The 27120-nt window shown below is 45.6% G+C and overlaps 1 protein-coding gene and 1 long non-coding RNA gene across 3 annotated transcripts; one reads left to right on the forward strand and one right to left on the reverse strand.

Annotated features, from left to right (window-relative positions):
- On the reverse strand, positions 1-26664 carry LOC110333492. Its single transcript, XR_002381078.1, has 3 exons — positions 26549-26664; positions 1817-1994; positions 1-247 (listed from the first exon to the last, which is right to left on the reverse strand). It is a non-coding gene; the product is annotated as an uncharacterized LOC110333492 (long non-coding RNA).
- Positions 9097-22368, forward strand: Grp (gastrin releasing peptide). Of its 2 annotated transcripts, XM_029547185.1 has the most exons (4): positions 9136-9362; positions 15499-15734; positions 20367-20376; positions 21989-22347. In XM_029547185.1, the coding sequence occupies exons 1-4, from the start codon at positions 9218-9220 to the stop codon at positions 22222-22224; spliced, it is 627 nt and encodes a 208-aa protein (XP_029403045.1). In that variant the 5' UTR covers positions 9136-9217; the 3' UTR covers positions 22225-22347. The 2 variants fall into 2 exon arrangements, with proteins under 2 accessions (XP_021070712.1, XP_029403045.1); XM_021215053.1 differs by lacking the exon at positions 20367-20376 and having other exon boundaries at positions 9097-9362; positions 15499-15740; positions 21989-22368.
- Positions 26665-27120: the final 456 nt, after the last annotated feature.

Consider the following 27120-nt stretch of genomic DNA (forward strand, 5'->3'; position numbering starts at 1 on the left):
TCTTTTTTAAAAAAATATTTATTTTTATTTTATTCATATGAACATCTTCCTCATATGCATATCTGTACACCATGCGTATGCCCACCGTACATGCAGAGACCAGGAGAGGGCATTGGATCCCCTGGTGATGGAGGTGGTTAATTGCCACGTTTGTGCTGAGAACTGAACTTGGCTTCTCTGGGAGAGCAACCAGTGCTCACAACCTCTGAGCCATCCTCTACCCGCGGCTACTGATTCTCTTGGGAACCTGGAATAACTCAGAAAGATAACAATTGAAACTAGACAGAGCAGTGATCTTCTAGCTCATGCATGTGTAAGTTGTCTCTTCAAAGTTTAGTATTGAAGAGGAGTGGATTTCACTACTAGGAGACTCTAATGTCAGTGGCCCTCTCATTAACATAGACTTACAGCTTATGAGCCTTGTCTAAGAAAGGGACTATATCCCTCATTATTAAATGAGGCACCAAAGCAATTCCTAATCTACCATAAATGATATTTGCCATCCGAAGGCGACTAACTCCAAGTTTCACAGAATTCAGTAAACCTCCCCCATTCCTAAGCAATGCTCTGGGTACCTGTAGGTGTCCCTGCTTTGTCTCAGGTGACAACGGAAGTGGGTCACATTACTGTGAACCTCAAGAGGACCAACACTGGTTTGAACTTGAGTTAAAATTCCAATGTTGGGGCCAAGGAGATAGCGGTATTGGTAAAGTACTTATGATGTAAGCATGAGCATCTGAGTTTGATTCCCAGGACCCTTGTGTGTGTGTGTGGGGAGTATGGGGGTGTGTGTGACAGGTATGATGGTGCATGCTTATAATTCCAGGATTGGGGAAGGAGGAGACAGAGGAGCCATGTAGTCACCCAAACAGCCACCCTACCCTACTTGGAAAGTTGCTGGTTAGTAAGGAACCCTGCCTCAAAAAGGGGGGAGGGCACAGATCATGTCTGAGTAGTGACTCCCAAGATTGTCCTCTGGCCTCCATACACACATACATACACATGGTCACACCTACAGCCCTACACATATGCACACATATAAATAAAAATTCTAGTGCTAATGGGAAGGACTGTGCAACTATTGCCACATCGTGTTGGCTAGGGCTGGTTTTAAGCTGCTTTCTAATAGGTTGTTTGCATTGGCCTTACTCGCTGCACCACCACGGCAAGTGGGTTGGGTGGAAGCCTGTTCACACACCATGATGAGGCCCTAGCAGCTGGGCTCAGAGCTTTTGGAACCTCCCCAGGGGCCCTGCATGAAGGGCTTGCATATTCTTGGCCCTTCCAGATACCCTCATTTCTGCTATAATACAATATACTGGTCTGAACTCCTGGGTGCCATCAAGTGCTAGGCGCCATCAAGAAGGAGGGCAAGGGAGATGGATAGATGTCTCTTGATTTAATAAGTCAAATCAGATTCAACTAATAGCATTTCAGAGATTTTTTCTGAATAATTTTGTCATTGGGAACTTGCTATAAAACTTGCTTTGCAACTTAACTCGGCCTCAGTTGTGAGACTCGAGCTGGAGAAGCTGGCCATCAGGAGGGCGAGACTGAAGGGGTAATCATGTTTTGTGGTTGTGTGGTCAGCTTTCTTAACAAAGGCTCTGTGAAGTGGTTTCAGAGCCTTGTCTGCAGAAGGGGGTCCCAGAAAGAAAAACAAAACAAAACAAAACAAAACAAAAAAACAAAGAGGACCAGAGTTGCTCAGTCCTAGCATGGTCCCACCCGTACTCTTCAAGGCATCACCTACCCAACTCAACGTCAAGGTCACCTCAGTAATGATTATCTTAGTTAGCTGAGGTGTGGTCATTACCTCTGAGGCTTCACAGCCTTCCAGGTAGGGTTGACCCAGAATACACAATGACCTTCCTTCTATTCCCAGGCTGGGGCCTCTTGACCAGAGGTTTACTGACATAAGTAAATGTGGAAGGTTCTGGAAAGGTATTTTTCTTGTTCACCAGATCCATGTGTAGGCCGCTGTTCACTTCCCTCTGGAAATGAATGAAGGGACCAGGAGCTTGTAGTCATTCCCAATGTTCCCGTCTAATATCTTCCCTCACTTAAAGGAGAAAAGAAACTGCATTGGAAAGGTGTTCAGCAGAGATGGAATGGGGATGGGGAGAAGCCATCATTCTAGTGAGGAGCTGTTGACGGGGTAAGGTGTATGTAGTCCGGAGGAGATGTTTGTAAGTACTTAAGACCCTGCCTCAGTGACAGAAGGAAAGGGCAGAACATGCCTGTGTACCAGAGGAATATGAAGAGACACGGAAGACTCTGAAAGACTCCCTCTAAGGGACACTCTTCTCAATTCGGGCTTCTCCAACTCTGAGAAATTACTTCTCTAGTCCTGGACAGATCCAGTGATGGGCACCAGGAGCACTCAGTGGAGATGGAGTTGCAGAGGATGAGTACTTACTGAGTAACAGGTCCCAACCGGGGGACACTGTACAATACTTGAAGACCTATGGATGATCACAACCATGGGGGCTGTTGGCATTCAGCGAGCAGAGGCTGGGCTGCTGCTCAAATCCTACAATGCACAGGACGACTCCCACCACGAAGAACCATCCGGCTCTCACCGCACACAATGCCAAGGCTGAGAAAACCTGGCTTAGGCGAGCTACAAGCTTGGCTCCAGGTAACCCCCCCCCCACTCCAATCTGTCTGGTAATTCAGAAGATGGAGGAAGTTAATTAGTGAATGTATGAGACCTGCCCAGAACTCCAGAGGACAGTGTGGTAAGACTTTGAAGTTGATGAAGCTCGGAAACATATTTTCCCCTTTGGACTATATTTTGGGACTCTGGCCATCCTTATTGTTGCCAGAACTATGAGTCTGTTATTCTCAAAAAAGCAAATTTTCTCTTCCCACCACTTCCACCTACTACTGCACACACACACACACACACACACACACACACTCACACACATGCACAGAGGTAGGCAATGTGTATGCATTGCGTGTTTAGAACAGTGCAAAATAAGCAAAACGGAGGGGTTTGTGGCAAAAATTTCCCCAACAGCTTCTAAAATTTACCCCCATGTCACTTCTAAAATTATCTTTCATAATTCTTTTTATGTCTTCTGGGTGGTGAAATTTGCCAAATCCCACAACAAGCTACAACGGAGCCTGTTTCTGCCAGATCTCTAACACTCAAGAGTCGGAGGAGCAGACGGAGCCGGGGATGGCTCCTGGCTTTGCTGGTTGCTGTCTAGGTAATGGACAAATTCTTTAGCCTTTCTGAGCCTCTCTTTCCTCATTTGTGACGTGCAATGAATAGCCCTGGCCTCATAGGATAGCTGGGAGATTATATAAGCACACACACAGATAGCCACACCAGCCCCTTATATTTGTAACAGCCACCAAATGGCAATTGTTTCTAGTAGAGTCACCATCTCAGGAGCTCACATAGCATTTGACACTGGGATAGACACTGAAGAAGGAGATTACTCCATCTTGAAACCTAAGCTAACCCAGAAATCAGCTTGCCCTAGAGATAATACTGTCCTGCTAATTACAAAACCTAAGCAGCTGTCAGTAGATTCGTGGGCTCTCAGTTGGGTCCCCTGACACCACAGAGAGGGAGGTATTCCAGCTCACTTACAGATAAAGACTCTGAAACTCCAGCCGGGCGTGGTGGCACACGCCTTTAATCCCAGCACTTGGGAGGCAGAGGCAGGTGAATTTCTGAGTTCGAGGCCAGCCTGGTCTACAAAGTGAGTTCCAGGACAGCCAGAGCTATACAGAGAAACCCTGTCTCGAAAAACCCACAAAAAAAACAAAAACAAAAACAAAAAAACCCAAAAGACTCTGAAACTCCAGCTCAGTGAATGGCCTGAGGCGACACCATAACCCCTAACTGGCAAAGGTAAATGGGACTTGGAGTGAGATTGAGCCCCAAGCCCTCAACTTCCTCTGACTCCTTCTCAGCTTCATATTCTGCTGTGACTTGAGCCTGGGAATCTTGGAGCGTCTTCCTATAGCAAGACCGACCTGCAAACTCTTCATTAGCAGTTAGCGTGTGCATGGCTTAAGGTCAGCTTAAGGTCATTCTCCTTAGTAGGCTTCAAATCATGCCATCCAGCCAAGCATTCTTGGAGCAGAACTTTATAAGGCGCAAGCTGGCTTGAAATCTTATGTATATAAAAAGGCATATAATCGCTTCTCAGCCTTTTGGCTAAGATCAAGGGTAATTGCATGCTTTAGGGATGTGGCCTTAGCCATCTCAAACAGAGAAGCTAAGATGTCCCCAACAATAATGCTAGATGTCCCCTAAAGTGATGCAAGCTCTAAGGTGAGTAAACACATGTCCACTAGCCAGCTTGTTGCGCTGTGTGGTTACTCTGTATTTCTTTCTCTACACTGCCACACAATGAAGCTTTAGCCCCCATCTTTGACCTCTCTGCATGATAAACAGCCTATACTCCCCATACCTTGACTGACGCTCACAACATGACTTTGCATGTGACTCCCGGTGACATAGGGTAGAGATGTCAGTGTGTGGTCTCCAGCAGCCCCTGTTGGTTCTACCTTTGCTCTGCCATGAGACAGCTCTCCCCAGACTTGTGATTTACAACAGAGCGATACTCACAGCCACCTAAACCAAACCATAGTCAAGATCCAAGTCCACAGGGCTCACATGAAACTGGCAGAGTTACACCAGCTTTGCTGAAGCAAAGAAAGCTGTTAAAGGCTGTGCTGTTTCTTGTGTAGTGCATCTGTGGAAATAGCTAGAGTTTAAGAGATTAGTTACCAGGCCTGGTGGTTCACGGTTTCCATCTCAGCTGCGCATGAGGTGGAGGAAGGAGGGACATGAGTTCAAGGCCAGCCTGTCTTGGCAATTTTTTTTTTTTTAAAGGAAGGTGAGATATAGTTCAGTGATAGAGCTTTTGACTAGCATAGGCAAGACTCTAGTTTCAACCCCTACTACTGAAGTGATTAAGGTGATGCTATTTTGTCCTGACCATATGTTGTCACAGTAGAAAGGCTCACCCAAACTTGAACTTTATAAGAGAAAACAACCACGGAGAAGAAATATCTGAGACTTAACCACACCAAAAGTTATAGAATACCAGGCTCAAGGCAACATGTCCCAGGAGCAAGTTTAGACATTTCTCAGCTCTGTGCAGTCGTGTCTGCTGCTTGGCAGCACCCTTGGGACTTTTCATATAAAGGCATAAATGAAAATAAGTTGTTACATTGTAACCAAAATGATTACTATGTTCTGTTAAAACAAATGCCAAAAGGTTATTCAAACCCTTGTCTAACACTGATGTCATTGTGGGGTTTGCCTTTAAAAAATGCTGTACCCCTTGGACTTTAGTACCAATACTCTTTCTTTCGAAGGAGCTTGCCCACTCTCAGTTACTGGGCAAAATAAAGGATACCTTATATTCTTCATTGGTTTAATAAGTATAATGATCTGTAATTTTTCTCCCATGAATCATTTCAGCACCACCAAAACAAACAAACAAACAAACAAACAAACAAACAAACCAGCATCAAATGGAATGTTGCTGGATGGAAGGGGGCCAGGGTTCAATAGAAAGTGCTCCCGTGTAGCCAACAGCAGCCCTAAATGTAAGGCGTGCTGCCCACGGTGGTAACAGGAGAACCCCCAAGGGACAGGAACTACGGAGCAGAGAGGGTGTAGGCTAGAATTCCACTCTGTCTCTCCAGGACAGTTTCCTGCTGGCCAGCTCTGTAGGATTCAGTCGTAATTTATAGAATAGTTTGTAATGCTCTCCGAGTGCCTTAGCCACCCTGATCCCTGAAGTTCTTAGCTGCCTGTCAGACTTCCTCTGCCCCCCGTAGTGATGCCATCAGGGCCGGTGCGTCACCATCAAGACTTCAAGCCCCAGCGTTCGTTGCTGTTGCTGGTGACCATGTATGTAGCTGACTGATGTGAGCAAAAGAGACCGGTTACACCTCAGTCCATATAGAAGGAAAGTGGGTCCATTTGCTTCCCCCCTCTCCCCCCCATTGGCAACTGCCACCCAGGCCATGTGGACAGGGACGGTGCTCCTCAGGTATGGTTCAGTGATCAACACTTGCTACCTCTCTGCAATAGAATTAACAGCCAGTGTCTGCACGGAAGTCATTGGTAGCAGTGAATTGCATTTAGTTCAGTTGACCTTTTTCTTCCATCCGATAGGATAGTTCGTTGTCACTGTCTACACCTTTGAGCATCCCTGGAGGACAGTGCCAGAGAGAATGAAGGGGGAGGGGATAGAAAAAGTCAGTCAAAGGCCAGTATCCCACGTCTCTCTGCTCTCCGGCCCACTAGGAGGGTGATGAGCTGCTTTTCCTACCATGATGGACAGAAATCTGAGAAGCTCTGAGCCAACCAAGTCTTTTCTCCTTCAGGTTGTTGCTGCTGTGGACTTTTGTCTAAGAGATGCAGAAGTAAGTGAGTCAGGAGACATTCTCCGTAACAGGTACCCGAATCAATGTATGCGGGTGCAGGATCTCAAGGATGCACACTTTAGGTCTCCCTACGTTAGAGAGAATAGAGGAAAACCTGACTCCTGTCTCCTACAGATGCATGTGGAACAACTTCCCAGGACAGAGGCAAAGCAAAACAACATCAAATTCACAGGGACCATCCATTGCCTGGTGAGAGCTTTCTCACAGGAGTTTAGCTTTGCAGTGGGTTAATTATTTCTAAAAGGCAGACCCTGGGATGACTTTCTTTTTTATTTTATTTTATTTTTTATTTTATTTATTTATTTATTTATTTATTTATTTATTTATTTATTTATTTATTTATATGTAAGTACACTGTAGCTGTCTTCAGACACTCCAGAAGAGGGAGTCAGATCTTGTTACAGATGGCTATGAGCCACCATGTGGTTGCTGGGATTTGAACTCCGTACCTTCAGGAGAGCAGTCGGGTGCTCTTACCCACTGAGCCATCTCACCAGCCCCTGGGATGACTTTCAAAAGCATTCAAGAAACCCCACACAGTCAGGATCTACGGAGGCTTGTTCATAGATCTGAATCGGATGTGGGACAGCTCCAGCTTCTACCTGACAATAAGCCATTGTCTTTCTGGTAAGGAGACTGACCCATCTCTTATGCCTGCAGGACACTGTGTCCCCTCTCATCTTCTGAGTCCTTCCTTTGCGGGCTGAGAAAGATTCGGTCACGAACAGGGCTGACCCCATCATTGCCTGAGCAGGAGGCAAACCTAACCACACGGCTTTCGGTGGCAGAAGGTCTGTGGGCTGGGGTATTCAGTGTAAGAGCTGAGGTGAAAGAGGGGCCTGCGTGCCTCCAGCCATGCAAGAGACACAGGAGCAGTAGGGCATCCTGAGTCACAAAAGAGCTGTGCTTTTGTGCACTAGTGTTTGGACGGTGCACCAAAGTTTTTCCTCTGTGTTGTCAGGAAAACATCACTTACAAGGTCTGTGTTGGCTAACTTTGTGTCTCCAGGACCAGCAGGCTCAACAGAAAGGTTTACCAGGGCTCGTGTTTTCACATGCTCTCTGTCCAGCATGGAGGGCAAGGCATGTTGGAGTTCACAGAGGTGAGAGTGAGGAGTAAGACTGCTCTCGTGAGGTGGAGTGTGAAGTGGACAGGCCACACCCAGTATCAGGCCCAACCTTTGAAAGCCACCCAGGCCTTAGCTCTTCTCAATGGCTACATAGTCTTGAACATTGTGCCACTGGAACAAGACACTCAAAACACAAAGCAAAGTTCTCAAATAAAGGGCTTTCTGCTAGCATTTAATCCAGAGAGGAAAGGGTTTGACGCTCCTCTGGAAGTGCAGAAGGCGTTACACCTGACCGTCTCTAGGACAAGTTGTTCACTCACCAAGCCTATCTGTGATCCAGAGCTCCATTGATTCACAGAGAAGTAGGACCAGGCCCCTGATAAGCATAGTGCTTGAGAGAAAGCCAGCCTATGTGTGCTCAGGGCCAAATGCCAGCTCACAGCCAGCCTGAGGATGGGCTATAGAGGCTGGGGACCTTGGAGAGGTGGGATCCTACTATAGAGCTCTCTCTCTCTCTCTCTCTCTCTCTCTCTCTCTCTCTCTCTCTCTCTCTCCCAACCCATCCCTCCTTCCTTTCAATTCTCCCTTGGATCAGTCCCTCAGGATAGTATTACTGTATTTCTCTGGCTACTAAAAACAATCTTAAAATCAGCATTTTTTTTTCTTCCTCCCTAGAGCCAGATACATGCCCAAAAATATATTTCAAGTCCAAGAAAACTGCCATGCAATGTGTTGTGTGTGTGAGATCACTCAAGAAAGGCACAAATGTAGTATCCTGCCAGGAACTCAGACCGGAGATTTTGTATCAACATCATGTTCACAGGGAACAATCAAGCCGCAAACAGTGAGGCAGTTCCCCAGCCCTTGGTGAGAAACAGGCCTCACCTATTATAGGCACAGCCAAGGCATCCGCCTGGCAGCCAACCCGTAGGCAACAACATCCTACAGGCTTCTATTTATTGTCGCATTGGTATGGTGCGTGTCCCCTTAACATTGATGGAATTGCACGGGGAGGGTCTTCAGAAGTGAGAACAGAAGGGGCAGAGAGAAAGTGAACAGTTCTTCAGTCGCCTTGCATGTGTGAAATAGCTAAGGGACAGAGTTAATTGCTGGAGAGGAAAATTCACAGGAGAGTGGGTTCCCCCCCCCCCCGTCCCTGTTTCTCGGAAGCAGTAAGTCTGCCAGAGGGGCTAGTGTTTACTCCAAACTAGCTTTAGCTCTGTGCTCAGAGCGCATCCTCCTGCGTTGTTATCCTCCTGCGTTGTTATCCTACATCTGGCAGAGCAAGTGAGGCTGCTGCTGCTGTTGCTGCTGCTGCTGGAGGGATTACCAGGGGCAAAGCGGGGGTTCATGATATCTCGTTGGAGAGGACGTCTAAGATGGTAGAAATTAGTCCGATGGGACTGGGAGAAAAGGGGAGATGGGTCAAGGTACACTCAGCCTTTCATCACTCGCTGTAGATGGATAGTTTCCCGGCCAGGCATCTGGGAGCACGGCTCGCTAGAGAGACGTCAGTGCGCTCAGGTCCCGGGTGGAAGAACCCCCGGCCCCTCCCGCGCAGGCTTCCTTTATATAAAGTCCAGGGCCGCGTGGAGTCTGCAGCAGTGGCGCTCGAAGCGGCAGTGGCAGAGCTCCTGAGAACCGTCCTCCTGTCGCTGCTCCGTCGGGACAACGCGCTCTCAGCCTAGTCAAGAGCTCTGAGGGCTTCCCTCCAGGACCATGCGCGGCTCCGAGCTCTCGCTCTTGCTGTTGGCTCTGGTCCTCTGCCAGGCGCCCCGGGGGCCAGCTGCCCCGGTGTCGACAGGCGCAGGTGGAGGCGCGGTCCTGGCCAAGATGTATCCGCGCGGCAGTCACTGGGCTGTGGGTAAGTGTCCCGATCGATCGTGAGATCCCTGGGCTCTTCTCCTCAGAGGGGTCTAACTAGCTAGAGGGAGCCCCGTCTCTCCTCCTCTCAGCATTTTGCTTGCTGAGTTTGACTTGGCTCCTTTCTTTCTACTGAAACACTTATCCAGATCTCCCCCAAACTCCATCCCACCTTCTCTTGTTTTGGGAAACCTGATAGATCCCTCGCTGGTGGCAGACTGACCCCTTCCCTCTTAGCACCCTTCCTGCTTAGCACCTGTGAGCATCCCTCTTCACTGGGGCATCTGGGGGCATCCCAAACCCTTCAGGTGCAGCTCACCTTCCCTCTGCACCTGCCCACTGCCTCCTATTGTTCCCCTAGCCGCTCCCCTATCTGGCTTGAGTCTGCTCCCAAACAACTTTGGGGAACGAAGGTCCCCTAGTACACCTCAGCTCCTAATCTAGCCTGATGGACTAGAAGCTTGTGGACTGGAATTCACACTGTAGTGGTGTATTGAGGAGGACCACGGGGTGTGGGGACCGGGGTGCAGCGCTCCCCACCCCTCTCGCCTTGCGTTCAAATACTCAGCAATACTCTTTCCTTCAGACCACCTCTACTGACCCTCACTCCTGGTCTTGGCAGATTTCAGGGATCATGCCTGCTTTTCTAAGCTTACCTGGTCCCTGCTGCCCAACCCCCAGGCTTTTGTCCATCTCTGAGATCCACAACATGACCCTCAACCCTCTTTTCTTCTGACTTCTGCCAACAAGTCCTGTTTGCTGGTCAGAGGCTTCTGGGCTTCTTGGTTCGGTTGCACAGTGGGTAGAAGGCGAGGAGTGGGACTGGGTTCAGACTTGGAAGAACACAGGCTTAGAGCTTTCTTGAAACTGGGAGGCCAGTATCAGGTAACAGCTTGGCACTCATCTATTCTCCCAGCATCACCTGGAGCTCTGAGTGTCGAAGCTACCAGCATCATCTCCAGGCAAGCACGGCTGCCAAGAAATGCAGAGTCCAAGGTCTCCTGATCTTTTGCCACTGCAGTCAATTGTGACTATCTCAAATTTCCTGGGAAACTAGTGCTTTCTCTAAAGAGCTTGAAGGTGTGTGTGTGTGTGTGTGTGTGTGTGTGTGTGTGCTCATGTGGTTCCCATAGTCAGATATTTAGAAGCAGGGAACAGTATGTTGGAAAGGAAATTACTCCGCCAAGTCTCAGGTTCTAGGGGAAGGAATGAGGCTGGAAACGCTGCCTCCGGACTTCCATGTTGTATTTTGCCAGAGAGGCCAAGAGGCTTGCCACACTATAGTTTCGGGACGTCTCGCTAAGAGTCCCAGGAATGAAAGAACTTGTGGTCTCTGACAGGTGATAGGATTCTAGGAGGCAGGACAGGGACTAGAGGGCAGGTTGGCACAGGAGAAGCAGAAAAAAAGGTGTTGAAGAACCCAGAGTTTGAGCTGGTAATTTTTTGAAAGGTATTCTCAGAGCCTAGATTAAAAGGCTACTGTCCGAATCAGCCAGCAGTCAGTGGGCACAGGTGAGGACCTGGTACTCCAAACTCCATCATTTCTTTCTTCTCTCTGTCCTCACCCAAGAAGAGCTCATGACCTGTCAGTCAATCCTTGAAGACTAAAAGCACGACAGAGGTGGGTAGAAACCTAGTGTCATACCTAGTGTCAAACCTAGTGTCATACCTGTGCGGTCCAGGCCAAGCAGTTAGGGGGCACGCGTGTCCTGGGATATTTAGGGTACTTCCCTTAATCACCCTCCACAGTGGTACTAGAAACATCACGTCAACATTTAGTCTCCAATGCACTCTTCTTAGTTTAATACTATTAACTCTCTCTCTCTCTCTCTCTCTCTCTCTCTCTCTCTCTCTCTGTGTGTGTGTGTGTGTGTGTGTGTAATGTAGGGCTTGTACATAAGCAAGCCCTCTCTACTGAGCTATAATCCCAGCCCCCACTGCCTAAAGTGCCCAGGCTGTGCTCCAACTTGCTATGCATGTCACCCAGACCTTGCACGTGTGTTTGATAAAAAGAAAAAAGAAAAAGAAAAGAAAAGAAACCCAACAACAACAAGTGTATTTTGGGTAGGTGCTATTGGAAGAAGTGTATCACCCAGGGTGAATGATGTGAGATTTAATAGTATTTCAATTTAATTTACTTATTTAGATTTAATTTAATTCAAAATATCCTAAAAAAAAAAAATCCCCATTCTTTCCAGTTCCCAAAGGCACACAGCACATGGCTGTTTTTTCTTCTGTTTTGTTTGAATTTTGGGGGATGCAAGGAGTGAACCCATACTAGCAAATGCTCTATGAGCTACGTCACCCAATACTGGCTTTTTTGGAGACAAGGTCTGATGATGGAGCCCAGGCTAGCTTTGAATTTGTGATCCTCCTGATGCAGTGCTTATAGTGCTGGGACCACAGGCATTTGCCATCACTCTTGACTTAGTTACACCCTAGGGCTAAACCTCTGCCGTGGTCCACAAGAAGACTGTTGGTTCAGCTCTCTCAGAGAGCCACTTTTTTTTTTTTTTTTTTTTTCCAGTTCAGGGAAGCATTGGAAAATGACTCCGTAGCCTGAAAACTGCCCACACTTCTCCTGTGGGGCTTAGTGTTCATGGGGATGTTTTGTGTGTGTCATGAAAATAGATGTTAACACAAAAACTAGCAACTGTTCTCTGAGCTTCCCCAGAAGGCTCCTAGTTGTGGCTCTCACTTTGATGTGGAGCAGGACTTGGAAAGCTGAATTGGGCGACACCTCGGGACGAGGAGCAGATTGGTATTCATTGCGGGGCTACATCAAAGACTGAAATTTACAGCGTGTGCCTATAAAGACTATTTTTTTCCACCTTCCATTTCCGTGTGTGTGTGTGTGTGTGTGTGTGTGCGTGATGCATTGGGAGGTGTGTTCGTGTTTGCATGTGTGCGTAGGGGAGTGAGGTGCCTAGAACCATTCCTGATTGTTCCTTCCCTTTATCCACTGAGGCGGGGTCTCTCGATTAGATCCAGAGCTCACAGATGTGGCTAGTCTAGCTAGCCAGCCTGCGCACACTTCCTGAAGCTGGAGTCATTGGCAGACCACCAGACCCACTCATCACTTACATGGATTCTAAGGCTCTGGACTCTGGTCCTTACACTCTCATTGGCAAATGGTTTAACCACTGGGCTATCTCCTCTGCCCAATAAATACCGTTTCTTGGAAGTACACAATACTTTATATCTTAATAGGTATTTTCTCAAATTAGGATAGTTTTCTAGCTTCTACTCTGAAGAAATTAATTTACATTTCAAACCTGCCCTTTATTGGAACGTCACACAATTTAAAGGCACAAAAGCTTTTTTTATTTTTACATTAAGAGCAAAGCTTGTTAATTTTTAAATGCTCATCCTTTCTCTATATTGAAATGTCCATTATTTTACTACATATGTGTGACAGATGATGATAGGAGATGAAATGGAAGTGGGTATCTTGTTCATGTTGCCATGGAGATGATCATTTGGTTGACAGTAACGTGCTCAAAAATGAAATAGGACCCAGGGAATGTGTGTTTCCCTGGGATGTTATAGATGGCGCCCTTCCTGTAATAACTGATATGTGTGCCGAGAAGTGGGCAGTTGAGCAGCATGCAGCCGGTAGGCAAGTATTGGTCTTCAGTCTAATGTCACCAAGATCCGTGTTAAATCAGTAATAGGATGCGCAGCTGATCTATTTTGCCATTAGAGCGAAGTGCACAAGTATAGTCCAGCCAAGCAAGATGAAGATGTTCATAAAAACATCTCCATCACCCCACTGCTTTATTGGCAATGAATCCTTTCTCATTTTCGACATCCTAACTAGACGGCCGGGAATCAGAGATTCCAAGAGTGACTGAGGTAATTACTGTGAGCATCAGGGTTCCAGTGCTGTCTTCTAGCCATCGTGATTCAATTTCCTCCATGTAACTAAAGCTGATGACACATCGGCTTTCCTGGGAAGTTGTGCAATATAATCACCATGAGGGCCAAATTCGTGGCAATGTAGTGGACAGCTGGACACCAGGTCGACCCAGTAGGTGACGGAAACAATGTAAGACTCTAATCCTTCATTTGAGTTAGTGTCTTTAACAAGGTCTTCAAGCAGTGTGAAGACCCTTCTAAGTCAACTTGAGTGGCAATCTCACTTGAAGACTGCCTGATAGTAACAATTAATTTTTCAAGCCACATGATATCATGGCACACTGATAGGTGATCCTTGCTCACTCAAAATCTCATTTGAAGACTGCCTAATACTAACAGAAGTAAGTTTTTCAAGTCACATGATGTCTGATACCCTGCTATAAGGTTCTTTGCTCCTCTTTAGAATATTAGCTATTTGTAAATCATATTTTCATTTCCAGTTCACAGGGTGATGCTCCACATGCAGCCTTTGGGAACTTACAAGACACTCCAAACAGTGTAGTGTAGTAGAGACTGGACTCTAGCCTTGTTATAATTGTAGAACCTTTGCTTATGTCTAGGAGGTTTCGATAAGTCTCATTTCACCACTGTACTCTGATGTCAATCAAATGGAAGAGTTCACACTCGACCATTCTGCAAACTGCCAATTGCAGCTCACAAGCCAGTCATAAAGAGGGTGAATAGTGTCTCTGCAAAGGGTCCCTTTCCATTTCAAGGCATAGAGAGTCATTCAAGTTCTATTCCTGCAACGTTTCCTTGACTGTGTCCAACGCCAGTTAGGGCTGGAACCATGAGACCTTAACTCAAAAGCACCAAAGGCTTATTAGTAGTAGAAAGCTCTATGTCAGCGAAACTGGGAGCAGAGAAAGAACATGCGTCCATTTGAAGGATGAAAGCGTTCAGAACTGGGACCTGGCTGGGTGTGGTTTACTCCCCTTTAATCCCAGACCCCAGTAGGCAGAAGGAGGCAGATCTCAGTGAGTTTGAGGCTAGCTGGGACTACATGGTGAGACCCAGTCTCAAAAACAAACAAACCAAAAATATGTGGATGTGGGATCTGCACTGCCACCAAGCTGGAAGAGCTAAGTTCAAATCTTGGAACCCACATGATAGAAGAAGGAAACCAACTCCCACAGGTTTCCCTCTGCCCTGCAGTGTAAACCACACACACACACACACACACACACACACGAATACACACACGAATACACACATGCAGCCTTTGAGCACACACATGAACACATATGCATACATGCACACACACATGCATGCACACACATACACATGTACACTCATACATACCTGTACACAAACATGCACATGTATATACACATACATGCACACACGTGCACACACATATACACATGCATACACACATGTACACACACAGTTTTTTTAAAAAGAAAGAATGCAGAAATGGGGTTAGTCACATGAATATCCCTATGTTTTACAACTTTGGCCTCCTTCATAGGATTAACTAACTAATTAATTTGTAAGGCAGACACACGTGCTTAGGACTACTGAGAGATTCTCAGAGATCCAAAAGAAACCCTCGAATTGATGTGGCTGTTGAATATCCGTCAGAACTTGTTTTTCAACTGGTTTTTCATTACACTCTTAACCCACCATCACTTCTAGGTGAGGTTTTCTAGATTCAATTTCAGCTAAAATTCAGAGGAAGTTTAAATGAAAGATTCCTTTGGTACAATTGTATTACAGATAAGAGAAAGGCGACATTTAAAAAAAATCATACAAAGAAACACATCAAGACTTTTATTTTCAGCAGAAACTTGAAATTGGTGGTGGAAGACGCCGGGATTCTGCAATTCAGCTGGCCACGCAGAATTGATAGGACTGTACACTAGGAAGCTTTCTTAGATGCGATTTGCCTTGGCCTGTTCCTTTCATAGTTGATAACACTGAAGCTTGGGGAGCTACAGCACTTGTCTGAGGTCACCCAGCTAGGTTGTAGAAGTTAGTAGCAAAATCCAGGGCCCCCGAGTCACATGCAGATCTGAATTTGATTCAGTTCACTACACCTTTTGAAATGATAGTAGAGTCCGTGTGTTGTGTATAGACCAACTCTTAATAGTAAAATAACACCGTTTATTCTGCATTTACTGGGCAACCAGGCCCACTGCACAGGTCTCCGCTTCAGTTGCTCCGTCCATACCCCTCAGTTGGATATGTAGCATCCCAGGTTTGTTCTGCGTTCACAGGACACTTAATGGGGAAAAAGAGTACAGATGAATCTCCGTCCCTGTATGCGGCTGAGAGAGATGGCCTGAAGGAGCAGCTGAGGGGATACATCCGCTGGGAAGAAACTGGCAGAAATTTGCTGGACCTCCTAGAAGCCGCTGGGAACCGAAGCCACCAGCCACCTCAGCATCTGCCTCTCAGTCTCCAGCCTACTTGGGATCCCGAGGACAGCAGCTACTTTAACGATGTTCAAAACGCTAAGGTGAAACAAACAGGCTTCAGATGGGGGGTGGGGGGTATTCAGAAAGAGTTCAGGGGGCAGGGGTGTTGATCAGAGGAACGTAAAGTGATTATGACCTGTACTGGTCACCTTTCCCATCGCTGTACAAAATACCTAACCAAAAGCAATGTAAGAAAAGGTGGATTTATTGCGGCTCACAGTCTGAAGACACAGTCCATTTCACCGAGGAAGGTGAGGTGGGGCCATTTGTCACAGAGAGATAAATGTTGCTGTTCTGTTCACTGTCTCCTCTCTTTTCAGTCCCTCCAGGACCCCATCTTGTGGGGTGGTGCCACCCACATTCAGGGCGGGTCATCCCCACCCACAGAGATGTGTCCCCTAAGTGATTCTAGCTCCTGTCAAGTTGGCGATGTAGATTAACCATGGCATGAAGACATTCAGTTGTTACACTAGGCCAACACCCATTTATGCTAAACAAACTATTATTCCAGGCTATCTTTTCTTTTGATATAATAGTTTTTTTGTCTTAGTATAAAAACCTGGGTTCCAAAGTTCAGTTTAGGAATTTTATTAGTAACCATGATCACTTGAAGCAGCGATTATGGTCTTCATGAGAATTTTTGTAACACTTACTGGCCTCTAACTGGAGATTGTCCTGCCTAAACCTCTGCAGGGTTTAGGATTATAGGTGTGTGCCATCACGCCTGACTTCTCACTGGGATATTTTGATAGTGAGCCCACAGACAGTATTCAAGTAAATTCTTGTGGGTTTACAGATGTATTAATTTTTGATATGCAGTAGAGGAAGAAAGATATCTATTTTTTTCAAAGGAAATATCTATCTATCTATCTATCTATCTATCTATCTATCTATCTATTCAACGTTGTGCTTTTTATTTATTCCAAGATTGAATAATTTGAGTTGCATTCCAATATTCAAAAATCAGTGAGTATTGCTGAAGAAAACTGACTTACTAGTATCTAAGAATACCAAAGTGGTAATGGTCAGATAGATGCAAAGGTAGCGAATAAGTGAGACTGGGTTTTATGGGAAGCAAGGCAGCTGAACGTGAGGTGATCATCACTAATTTTTAACACAAGTCCAGTAAAAGACAAAAGTAAATAATGATGCCAGGGTGGAGGCCTTCCTACTTCCGTCCCTCCTACTTCCGTCCCTCCTACTTCCGTTCCTCCTACTCCCTGGGCACCCTGAGGTGAATCGCTTTTGCTCTGCCACGCCCTTTCATGATGGACAGAAGCCTTTGAAACCGTGGAGCAAAGTCAATATCGCCTTCCTTAAAAAGCAGTGATGTGGACCTGGAGGGATGGCGCAGTGACTAAGAGTGCATACTGCTCTTGCAAAGGACCCAAGTTCGGTTCTCAGCACCCACATCATGCAGCTTACACTAGCCTATAACTCAGCTCAGGGGATGCCCTCTGAGCTCTTCAGCTGTGTGACCAACCCTGTATTCCAACTAGTAAGATAAGGAAATTACTCCCTTTGACACCCCCTTCCCCCCCATCAGGTGAGAGCCTCTGCTACTCTATATACTGTTTATTCGATGCTGAAAATGAGCCCAGTGCCGCATACATGCTAAGAGTATGCCCTGCTACTCAGTAGAGCCCCAGCCCCTGCCTTTTGAGGTTGAGCAAACTGAATCACAACACTTCTCATTGATGGTATCAGAGCAATAGCCTGAGTTCCATCTGCCTGGGACAGTATTGCCCTTCAGGTCCCCTTCCAGAGAATGGTACCCAGCTAATACATGGGATGCAGGTTGGAGAAGGTGGCCTTGCTTGGCTCTGTTCCTGGAGATGGATAATACTGCTTGTCATTCACAGAGCTCAGAGACACCTCCCCTCTGTTTCACTCTTCCCTGCTGGTTAGCTCTTTGATGGCCCTTACTGAGGGTTAGGGCTAACCTTTCTGGAGGGATGTTTTCTCTTTGACTTTCCCCATATCTGCGGGAATTTTTGATGTTAAATGCAAAGTAAAAGCTCTTTTGTTGCACAAAACTCCTAGAGAGAAAGCCTTCAGTGGCTTTTCTTCAGAAGAGAAATCTAGATCAAATCAGCCTATGAAGAAATCAGTACCAATGGTACTCAGAGCTCTGGGTGAATCTCTCCTGGCAATCCAGTTGAGGTTGCGGGTGTTAGGTGGTCAGCTTCTTTTTTTGTCAAAGGACTGCTCTGAGGGTACTGTGAACTTGTAACTGACTTCTCAGCCCCAATTGGTCGTGTTTTTCTTGATCAAATGCTTTTGTGGAGTGGACATTTAATAAGTGTGGTTCCTATTTATTTGAAGAATAAAAAAAAAAAAAATCACTACCCTAGCAATCTCAAAGATAAACTTCTACAAGCATCAAAATGCATTGGCTTTGTAACTCATTCATAAAAGGACACATACAACTGTTTTATTCATGCCCAGTGCTCAATTTTCTTTAAAAATTAACGAAAGATATGTTTATATTTGAGGTGTTTGTCTGGCCTATATACTTGTACACTATTGGTGTGCCTGATGCTCTTGTAGGTCACGAGGGGGTGTTGGATCCCCTGGAACTGGAGTTACAGATGGTTGTGAGCCTCTATATGGGTCTTCTGGAAGAGAAGTCAGTGCTCTTAACTGATGGACCATCTCTCAGGCTCCCACAGTGCTTCCTTTTCCTAAGCAAATAGCAGTATCCAGATGCAGTTGCTTTATCTGCTGAACTTGGCTCTGCCAATCATTGAACTCCTTAAAAACTAAAGTCCTTTTCCAAGGGCCCCAAATGTCCCATAGTCAGCAGAATATTTAAACCTTTGAAGGATTATGAAAGGGTAGCTTCACAGAGGTCTCCGTGTGGCAATATTATGGGATAGATTGAAGGGGCACTCGTGGAAAGCGGCTGCTTTAAAATGGACAATACTTCTTACACTAATTATATATATATATATATATATATATATATATATATATATATATATATATATAATATATAAATGAATATATATGTATATATGTGTGTGTGTGTGTGTGTGTGTGTGTGTATTCAGGCCTTGCTTTCTGATATCTCCTTTTACGTGTTGTTTTCTTTCCCCAAGTTTAAAAGCCTATTATCCCATTTCATTCCACCTCAAGTTAAATAATTAGCGATTGCGCACACTGGTCTTATTCTCTTGGATACAGTTTCCAGAACTGTGAAAAACAAATGTAAAAGTGAGTTTAGTCTTCACAGAACAGTTTACTGCTTATCTCGCTTTGGACATTCCCCCCCCCCAGTGAAAATATGTCATCGTGAAAACTGACACCGTCTTATAATGATCTTATTCAAAGGAGAAAGAGTGCTGAGAGATCTGGCCTATTAGAAATCAGTATATCTCCCAGTGTCAGAGAGGAGTTTAATAATCTTGCTGAGAACCACGAGAATCAGTTGCAGGAGCTTTCGGAGGCTGAAGGACTCGGCTTAAAATTAAAAACTCTCCACACATGCTGTCCTCGCTCACTGCAGCCATAAAACACCAAGTCCTCTTGCCAACGCGCCCAGAGCTGTAGTTAGAAGCTGAGCATTTCCTATGTTTTGATGGCAAAGATGTTTACTTAATTCAGAGTGGTGTGTGGGAATGTGTACTGGCTGTAACTACTGGATCATAGCAGACAGGCCCCAGAGCTTTGCCAGCAAGAATGGCCAGGCTTGTTCAAGTTAATGTTCATCTTTCTTTTACCCACTCCCTTTTCTCCAATCTTTTAATGGGATCCTGAAAATAATGGAGCTTCTATCCCATGATTTTGATAGCACAGATTAGGGTTCAGGTCAGGTCCAGGGCCTAGCCCATAATCTTGGACATGGTCACGTACTGTTCTGAGAGTCAGTGAAGGAAGTTATTGTAATATAGATCCCAGTAATAGCTCTGCCACCATTGTCTTTTCCTTTTATTTGTAGCCATGAACAAAGGGGTTAGGGATGAACTTCTAGAGGCTGTTCTGGAAGGAAATGGATATGTAGGTTTGCCTCTCTCTCTCTCTCTCTCTCTCTCTCTCTCTCTCTCTCTCTCTCTCTCTCTCTCCCTCTCTCTTGTCTTGCTATGCAGTTCAGGCAGTGCTGATCTGCGCTGGTGATCTTCCATCAGCCAAGCCTCCCATGGAGCTGAGTTTACAGACATGCACCATCATGTGCAGCTTTTGTCTTCATTTTAAAGGGATCCTTCTTATTGTCTCATTAAATCACTTAAATAGAAAGGGTTTTTTCTTAATGTTTGAACATTTTCTGTGATGGTGAGATTTAATTGTTAACTTGAGACAACCCAGAATTACCTGCAAAAGAGTCTAATGTGGTCTGTAGGCATATCTATGAGTGATTATACTGATTAGGCTGATATATTTGGGAAAACCCAGCCCACTGTGGGTGCCACCATCCCCTAGGAAGGGGTCTTGAACAGTGAGTGGAGAAATCAGGGTGAACACAAGCAGGCAAGCATTTGTTTCTCTCTGCTCTGACTATGGGCATGATATGACCAGCTTAATTTCTTTCCCATGACGAACCGTAACCTGGGATTGTGAGCTAAAATATACCTTTTCTCTCCCCAAGTTGGGATTTTTTTTCTTCCAGTATACTAGTTTGATTTTTGTAACTTTGAGAAATATCATGATCAAAAGAAACTTGGAAAAAGGAAGGGAGGGGTTTATTTGACTTAAAGGTCATAGTCCATCATCGGGAGAAACCAAGGCAGGAATCTGGACTCAGGAATTGATGAAGAGACCATGGAGGAGGGCACAGCTCTACTGGCTTGCTTCCAGGCTCATGTTCAGCAACTTCTCTCACACAGCCCAGGCCTGCTTGCCTAGGGTTTCCCCATGACATGAATTAGCAATCAAGAAAAGACCCTCTCCCACATGCCCCAGGGTCATTCTGATGGAGGCAAGTCCTCAACTGAAGGTTCCTCTCCCCAGGTAGGTCAAGTTGACCTACAAGATTAGCCATAACACTTAGGATAGTTTATCATAGTAACAGAAAAGAAATCAGAGCAGCTCTAAGAGAGTTTCATATAGAAAACAACAGAACTCAAGAATAACTAATAACCCTGCAGTGACCCTAGTAACTTCTGTGCAGGAAGACTGAGACCACCATAGCATCTCTGTCTGCTGGCCCCGTTTTCTCTCCCTTCCCGTTTTGCTTGGCTTTCTCTTCCTTGAGTTGAGCTAAAACTTTCAACTCAACATTTTGAGGTACTGGGATTTGAGGAGTGGGGTCCCTCCTCATCCCTCAGCTGACTTCTTTTATGGCTGCTGGGTCAGTTGGGGGAAGAGATGGAGAAATCTCCGCACTGGCAGTCTTGGGGTTGCAGTCTTGGTTCTGAGGAAGGAAGGAGAAGCTAATTGGCTTGTGTGGGAATCCATCCGCAGCCCAGGGCTCATTAGCATCGGCTGCACACAGCCAAGCTGCAGAGCAGGTACCATTTGCCTAAGAATAGCACTACTTCCCTTATTAGATACAAGTGACCAGGCCGGAAGCAGGGGAACTAAATTGCCAGAGAAAGTTGGGAAGAGTAATAAACTCTTGTCTGGGTTAAAAATAATAAGATCTACTTTTACCTCTTTGGGCAAAAGTTGCTGAAAGAGAACAAAGTTTTTAAGACCTGTAACTAATTTTTTTTTTCTCCCCCCTTCATACTTGGTGAAATTTTGAGCAGAAGCCACAGGAAGCAAATGATAATAAACTTAGAATTTGGGTGGAGACTCAAAGAAACTCCTCAATCATCTGCTATCATTTCCTGGTTCAGTTGTAGTGCATGATTCAAAAAACAAAAAACAAACAAAAAAACCCCACCTTTGCTGAAGCACAATGGTGGGGGAGGGGCAGAGGCGGAGGGGAGGGGAGGTAGCATTGCATTTCGTAGTACCCTTGACTCCTTCCTCAGCTCTATTCTAATAATCAATAAAACCTTCAACTTTCAAAAACGGTTAAAACACACCCAAGGAATTAGATCAAGAAGACACGTTTAGCAGACTGGACAACCCCACCCACCCAGTTGAGAGATGGTGGAAGTTACTTTATTTCTCAGGAGCGTGAATGCTTCTCTACTGTGTTTAGAATCTTCTAGAAGACTTGTGAAGGCAGGACACAGGGCTCCTCACCAGAGTTTCCAAGGCAGAAGATTTGGGAATTGACCAGGGAGTTTGTCTTTCTGCCAAGGGATGCTTCTGGGCTGCTGGGAGTGGGTTTACTGTGACCATTGGATTTCCCCATCACTGGTACATGTGTGTAACTATTTCTAATATATGTGTCTTTAAGTTGGTAGACTCTCTGCTCCAGGTTCTCAAGGGGAAGGAAAGAACTGCCAGCTGAAGGGACAACGACAAGGGCGGCTTCCAAGGAGCAAAACAAAACCCTTCAGAGACTGCCTTCTGCAAACGCTGACTCTACTGGACCATCGACAAGATTTCCTTTGTGCAATTTACTTAACTATTCTCCTTATCTTTCACCCGCAACTAAACTCGCAAACTTTCGAGCAGCGACTTCTGGTTTGAACTCGTTTCTGTGAACCATGCACTACTCGGAAAGAGCTTTCCAATGAACGCTTTTTCCAGCTAGGTTTTTTGTTGATTGGATTCAGGGCTCCAATCTGCTACCATTCACAATAAAAAGCTTCCGTGATCACGCTGTCCAAAGGGCAACTTGTCCTTCTTATTTCCACTCCAAATGAAAAGATAGTATGTCAGAAAACGTCTTGTCAATAGACATTTGTGGCCACTGATTAAGGCAGGGGGAGTCACCGGCTGGCATCTTTGAGGGCCACTTGGTAAACACTTGGGGTGATTAATGTCATCAGATGGGCTGGGCTGGTGAAGGAGGCTGCATTTCTTCATCCTCAGTCCTTACCCTGTTCAACCACGTGTCTTGATATATTCCTCAGGATGGTCCCATGAGCTGAAAAAACGAAACAAAAAAAAACAAAACAAAAAAACCCCAAACCGATACCAGATGGGGAGACAAAGGATCACAGAGGTCAGGTGACTTTCCCAAGGTTACATGGTAAATGGAACTGGAATCCAAACACGTGTTTTCTGGGTCACTCCATCTTTTTTTCTTTTTTCTTTCTTTCTTTTTTTTTTTTTTTTTTTTTTTTTTTTTTTTTTTTTTTTTTTTTTTTTTTTGTTTTGTTTTGTTCTGTTTTGTTTTTGGAGACAGGGATTCTCTGTATAGCCCTGGCTGTCCTGGAACTCACTCTGTAGACCAGGCTGGCCTCGAACTCAGAAATCTGCCTGCCTCTGCCTCCAGAGTGNTGGGATTAAAGGCGTGCACCACCACGCCGGGCTGGGTCACTCCATCTTAAACCTCCTTTCAGCATATGTAGCAAGCAATACTGTTTGTTTTTGTTTATTTGCTCGTTTTTGAGAGGGGGAGTAGTTCACCAGGCCAGATTCACTCAGCTTCCCCTTAAAACAGAAAAGAAGAATTCAGGAGATTTCCTGTTTTCGAAGAATGTGGCCTGGCTGTCCATGCACCCTCCCCAGCCCCATTTTTATCGTGACATTTGCACATGAACAGATTTTGAAACTTGTTGCCATATGGTTCAGACTTTCTTCGTTTAAGAAAAAAAAAATCGCATCTGAAATCTTAAAAAAAAATTCTCTCTCTCCCGTTTCATCAGAGAAACATTAAAGAGGCGACGTGCTCTAGTATCTTTTAGAACCTTGTTGATTCAAAAACTTATCCAAACCGAGAGCTGTGAGGAACATCTTTTCTGTGTTCTGCCTGCTGCTGCGCCCCTACTTGCTGCCTTTGGGCTCTCTGGGGGCCTGGTTCTCAAGAATTCAATCACAGGGCTGGGAGAGATGGCTCCGTGGGTAAGGATGCTCGTGGCACAAGCACAAAGACCTGAGTTTTGTCCACAGTGCCACATAAAAAGCCAAGCATGGTGGTACCCACGCGTGTAACCTCATCACTGTGGGAGGAGGAAACTGGGAGGATTGCTGGAGTTTGCTGACGGCCAGCCTAGCTCCAGGTTCAATGAGACCCGGTCTCGAGGGAACAAGGCCAAAGGACAGCAGAGCAGGGGACTCAGTATCCTCTTTTGGCTTTACCCACATCCCCTCCCCCCACAACCATTTAAACTAAAACGAAATTGATGATGAGTTGTGTCAGCTAAAACCTCAGTAAAGGAGGGTAAACTTGGAAGGCCTCCTCTTCCAATAGGAAGAAGAAAACACTCCTGCAGACCCTGACCAGGCTTTCCCTAACAGCGGCATTGCAGACAGGCAAGGAACCGATGGTTGAGTGACCCCAGTGAGACTGCCACTTGTTCGCTCTCTCTTGACAGCAGCCGTACATCCTGTGCTGGCAGAAGTCACTTTTCCTAGGTTCGCACCTGGAACCCTGAAAGCCTCTTCCACTAGCGCTCACCCACAAACCAGTCAGCACTGAATGTGTCTGATTGGTGAGACCCCTAGCACGTGACAGTTTCAAGCTGCAAGGGCAGCTGGGAAGTGTAGTTTTCAGGCTTCTCCTTTGAGACTATGCTGTTAAAATCATAGGATTCTACCAAACAGGGAAAGGCTGAGCCAAAGATGTGGTCAGCCACACATAACGAATGTCTCTCTCCCTCCTTCTTTCCGAAATGGAATTTCTCCACCTAGCTTCTGCACGGTCTTATAACTAAGGCCTATTGGTCTCCAGCTTGAAGATCCGGGAAAGTATGGGGGTGTGGGGGGAGTCATGCACAGCTGACTACAGCGCGCTGGGCAGCAGTGTACACAGCAAGACGATTGTGTCTAACAGGATGATTAAGAGGATGCGTCTGAAAGGGAAGAAAGCAACCACAGCCTTCAGATATGTTTTCCTCTGTGTGTGCGCACACTGTAGAGTGGATTGCTCTGGGTACTTCAGTCAATCTTCACTTGGATTAGAGGCTCCTAACACGCAATAGGACTCTCAGGCAGCGCGGTATAATTTGCAACTGCAACGTCAAAACGCCCCCTTTCAGTTCTCACTAGGGACGCTCCATCATCACAGAGTATTCAACAGAGAGTAATCCAAGCAGGGGCTGGGAATTCATTCACTCCTTCCAAGTAGGCTCACAGGAGGTCAACAGCCATGGACTATGCCCCCCCCCCCCAATACACCCAGTGTGGAGGCTTCTGCTTGTATCTTCCGGCTAGTTCAATTAAATAAGAACCAGTTAAATATCTCTCCACATTCCCCACTTTTCTTCCTACCGTCCTTCTCCACAAGTATGACACGTGGTCATGAGGGACCTGAGAGGCCACTGATCAATGTCCAAGGAAGTACTGTAGTCTGAAGGGACCTCTCAAAGCTTTCTGAAACAAGAGCGACAATAATTCTTTCTGACACTGTCAGCCTTACTTTTCCTGAGTGCTGTCTGATTGCATGGTTACATATATATATATATATATATATCTTTCCAGATGAAGTTGGAGAAAATGTCTCTGTCAGCTTGACATGCAAGCGAGAGGTCCCCAGCATTCACACAGGGGGAAGAGACTGGGGATCCCTGGAGCTTACTGGCCAGCCAACAGAGCCAAATGAGTGAGCTTCAGGCTCACGTGGAAAACCTTGTATCAAAGGCGCACAGCAATTGAGGAAGGGTCCTGACATCATTCACCCCTGGATACCACATGATTGCAGATATACACGCACACATAGGCATGAACATGTATACATATACATCGTCATCATCACCATCACCATCACCATCATCATCTCAGGGTTTTACACTTTTATTTCACAAAAGGGATCTTATTTGATGCCTTGTACTTCTGATCAACACCCAGAGGTCTTCTCTGGAGATTGGTGGCAATTTGCTTGTCAGTTATATCTATGCAATAGAGATTGTTATGAAATGATATAACAAAACTAAACCAAACAATATCGGGGTTTAAAGAGGATGGGAGCTGGGGGCTGGAGAGATGGGTCATTAGTTAAGAGCAATGGCTCCTCTTCCAGAGGACCAGGGTTTGAGTCCTGGCACCCACATTGCATCTGTAAGTCCAGTTATGGCAATCCAGCAGCCTCTTCTGGCCTCCATGAGCACTTCATGCATGCAATGTTACAGACATCTATGCAAACAGAACACCTATACACATGAAAGAAATAAATCTTAAAAATTAAAAAATAATTCCTTATAGGAATATTTTTTTTTTAGAAAAGTGTATGGTAGTTTAATTTTCTCTTATATCACACACACACACACACACACACACACACACACACACATACACACACACACACCTAGAGGCACAGTAATCCCAAGATTCAGGCTGCTTCATGATTTTAGTTCATGGCTGCTATGGTTCTGGTCAACACAGCCCACTTTCAAGAAGGGAAATGGAAAAAATGGGTCTGTATTATGAAAGCAAAGCTTTCTCAGAAACCCAGTGACTGTGGTTTCATTAGACTTTGAGACACGATATTCCTGGTAGCCAATGAGGCAGAAATGTCATTTTCTAGATGAGGTATTGCTACTCTATCATAACATCAAAACAAACAAACAAGCAAACAAAAACCTCAAACGAAAAAAAAGCCAAAACAACAAACCAACCAAAAGCCCAAACAAACAAGGACAAAACCTGGTTAGTTAACTAGCCAGCATTTGCCACGTCACCTTCCAGGACACTGGATCCTGAGAATGACCCTAGCTGGAAGCAAAGAGGGTTAGGTCCAGACAACCAGGAGGCTCTTGGACAATATGTTTCCATGCCTACTTTGGCTGTGTGTTTCACACTACACGCGGTGTGCCAGAAACTCACGGCTCACCGTGTGCCGGCCTCATGGCTTCGCCTTTCCGTCCCTGCCTGTTCATCTTTTAACTTTTCTCCTCCGTTTCTACTTTACCTGGATGTAAGTCTGTGTGCCCTGTGCACGCAGTAAAGAGGAGGGCGGAAGAGGACTTTGGATTCCCCTGGGACTGGAGTTACAGACAGTTGTGAGTTGCCACCGGAGAGCTGTTCCTAACCACTGAGCCATCTCTCCAGCCACGTGCTGTCTTCAAAATTTTTTTATTGCGTTTTTTGTTTTGTTTTTTTTTAATTTGCCTGTGTGTATTCCACAGAGCACAAGAGGAGGTAAGGGGACAACTTGCAGTATTGATTCTCTCCATCATACAGATGCCCAGAGATTGAGCTCAGGTCATCGGGCTTGCCACTGTAAAGCTTATGGTATGGTAAGTGGTGGGGTTCTCCAAGGGAGTGGACAAAGAGTTCCCTAGGTCACCTTACCTGCTGACCCACCTCTCCAACCCTCTTCTTAACTTCTGAAATCAACTCCTTTACCAAAAAAAAAAAAAAAAAAAAAGATTTTTGAGAGCTTCATTTGAACAACCGAGAAGACATTATTTTGTGTAGCTATCACTGACTTGGAGTTAGGAGGAAAAATTCTAACAAGTCCTGAGGTAACAGCGACAGAAC

This window comes from Mus pahari, chromosome 15 (genome assembly GCF_900095145.1).
Source record: "Mus pahari chromosome 15, PAHARI_EIJ_v1.1, whole genome shotgun sequence".
In the NCBI taxonomy this organism is placed as follows: Eukaryota; Metazoa; Chordata; class Mammalia; order Rodentia; family Muridae; genus Mus; species Mus pahari.

What these genes read in the sequence shown, in the direction of transcription:
- Grp (XM_029547185.1), top strand. Translation starts at nt 9,218, where the DNA reads ATGCGCGGCTCCGAGCTCTCGCTCTTGCTGTTGGCTCTGGTCCTCTGC. An exon ending in CGGCAGTCACTGGGCTGTGG is followed by an intron (nt 9,363 to 15,498) that starts GTAAGTGTCCCG and finishes CTGCGTTCACAG; the next exon opens with GACACTTAATGGGGAAAAAG.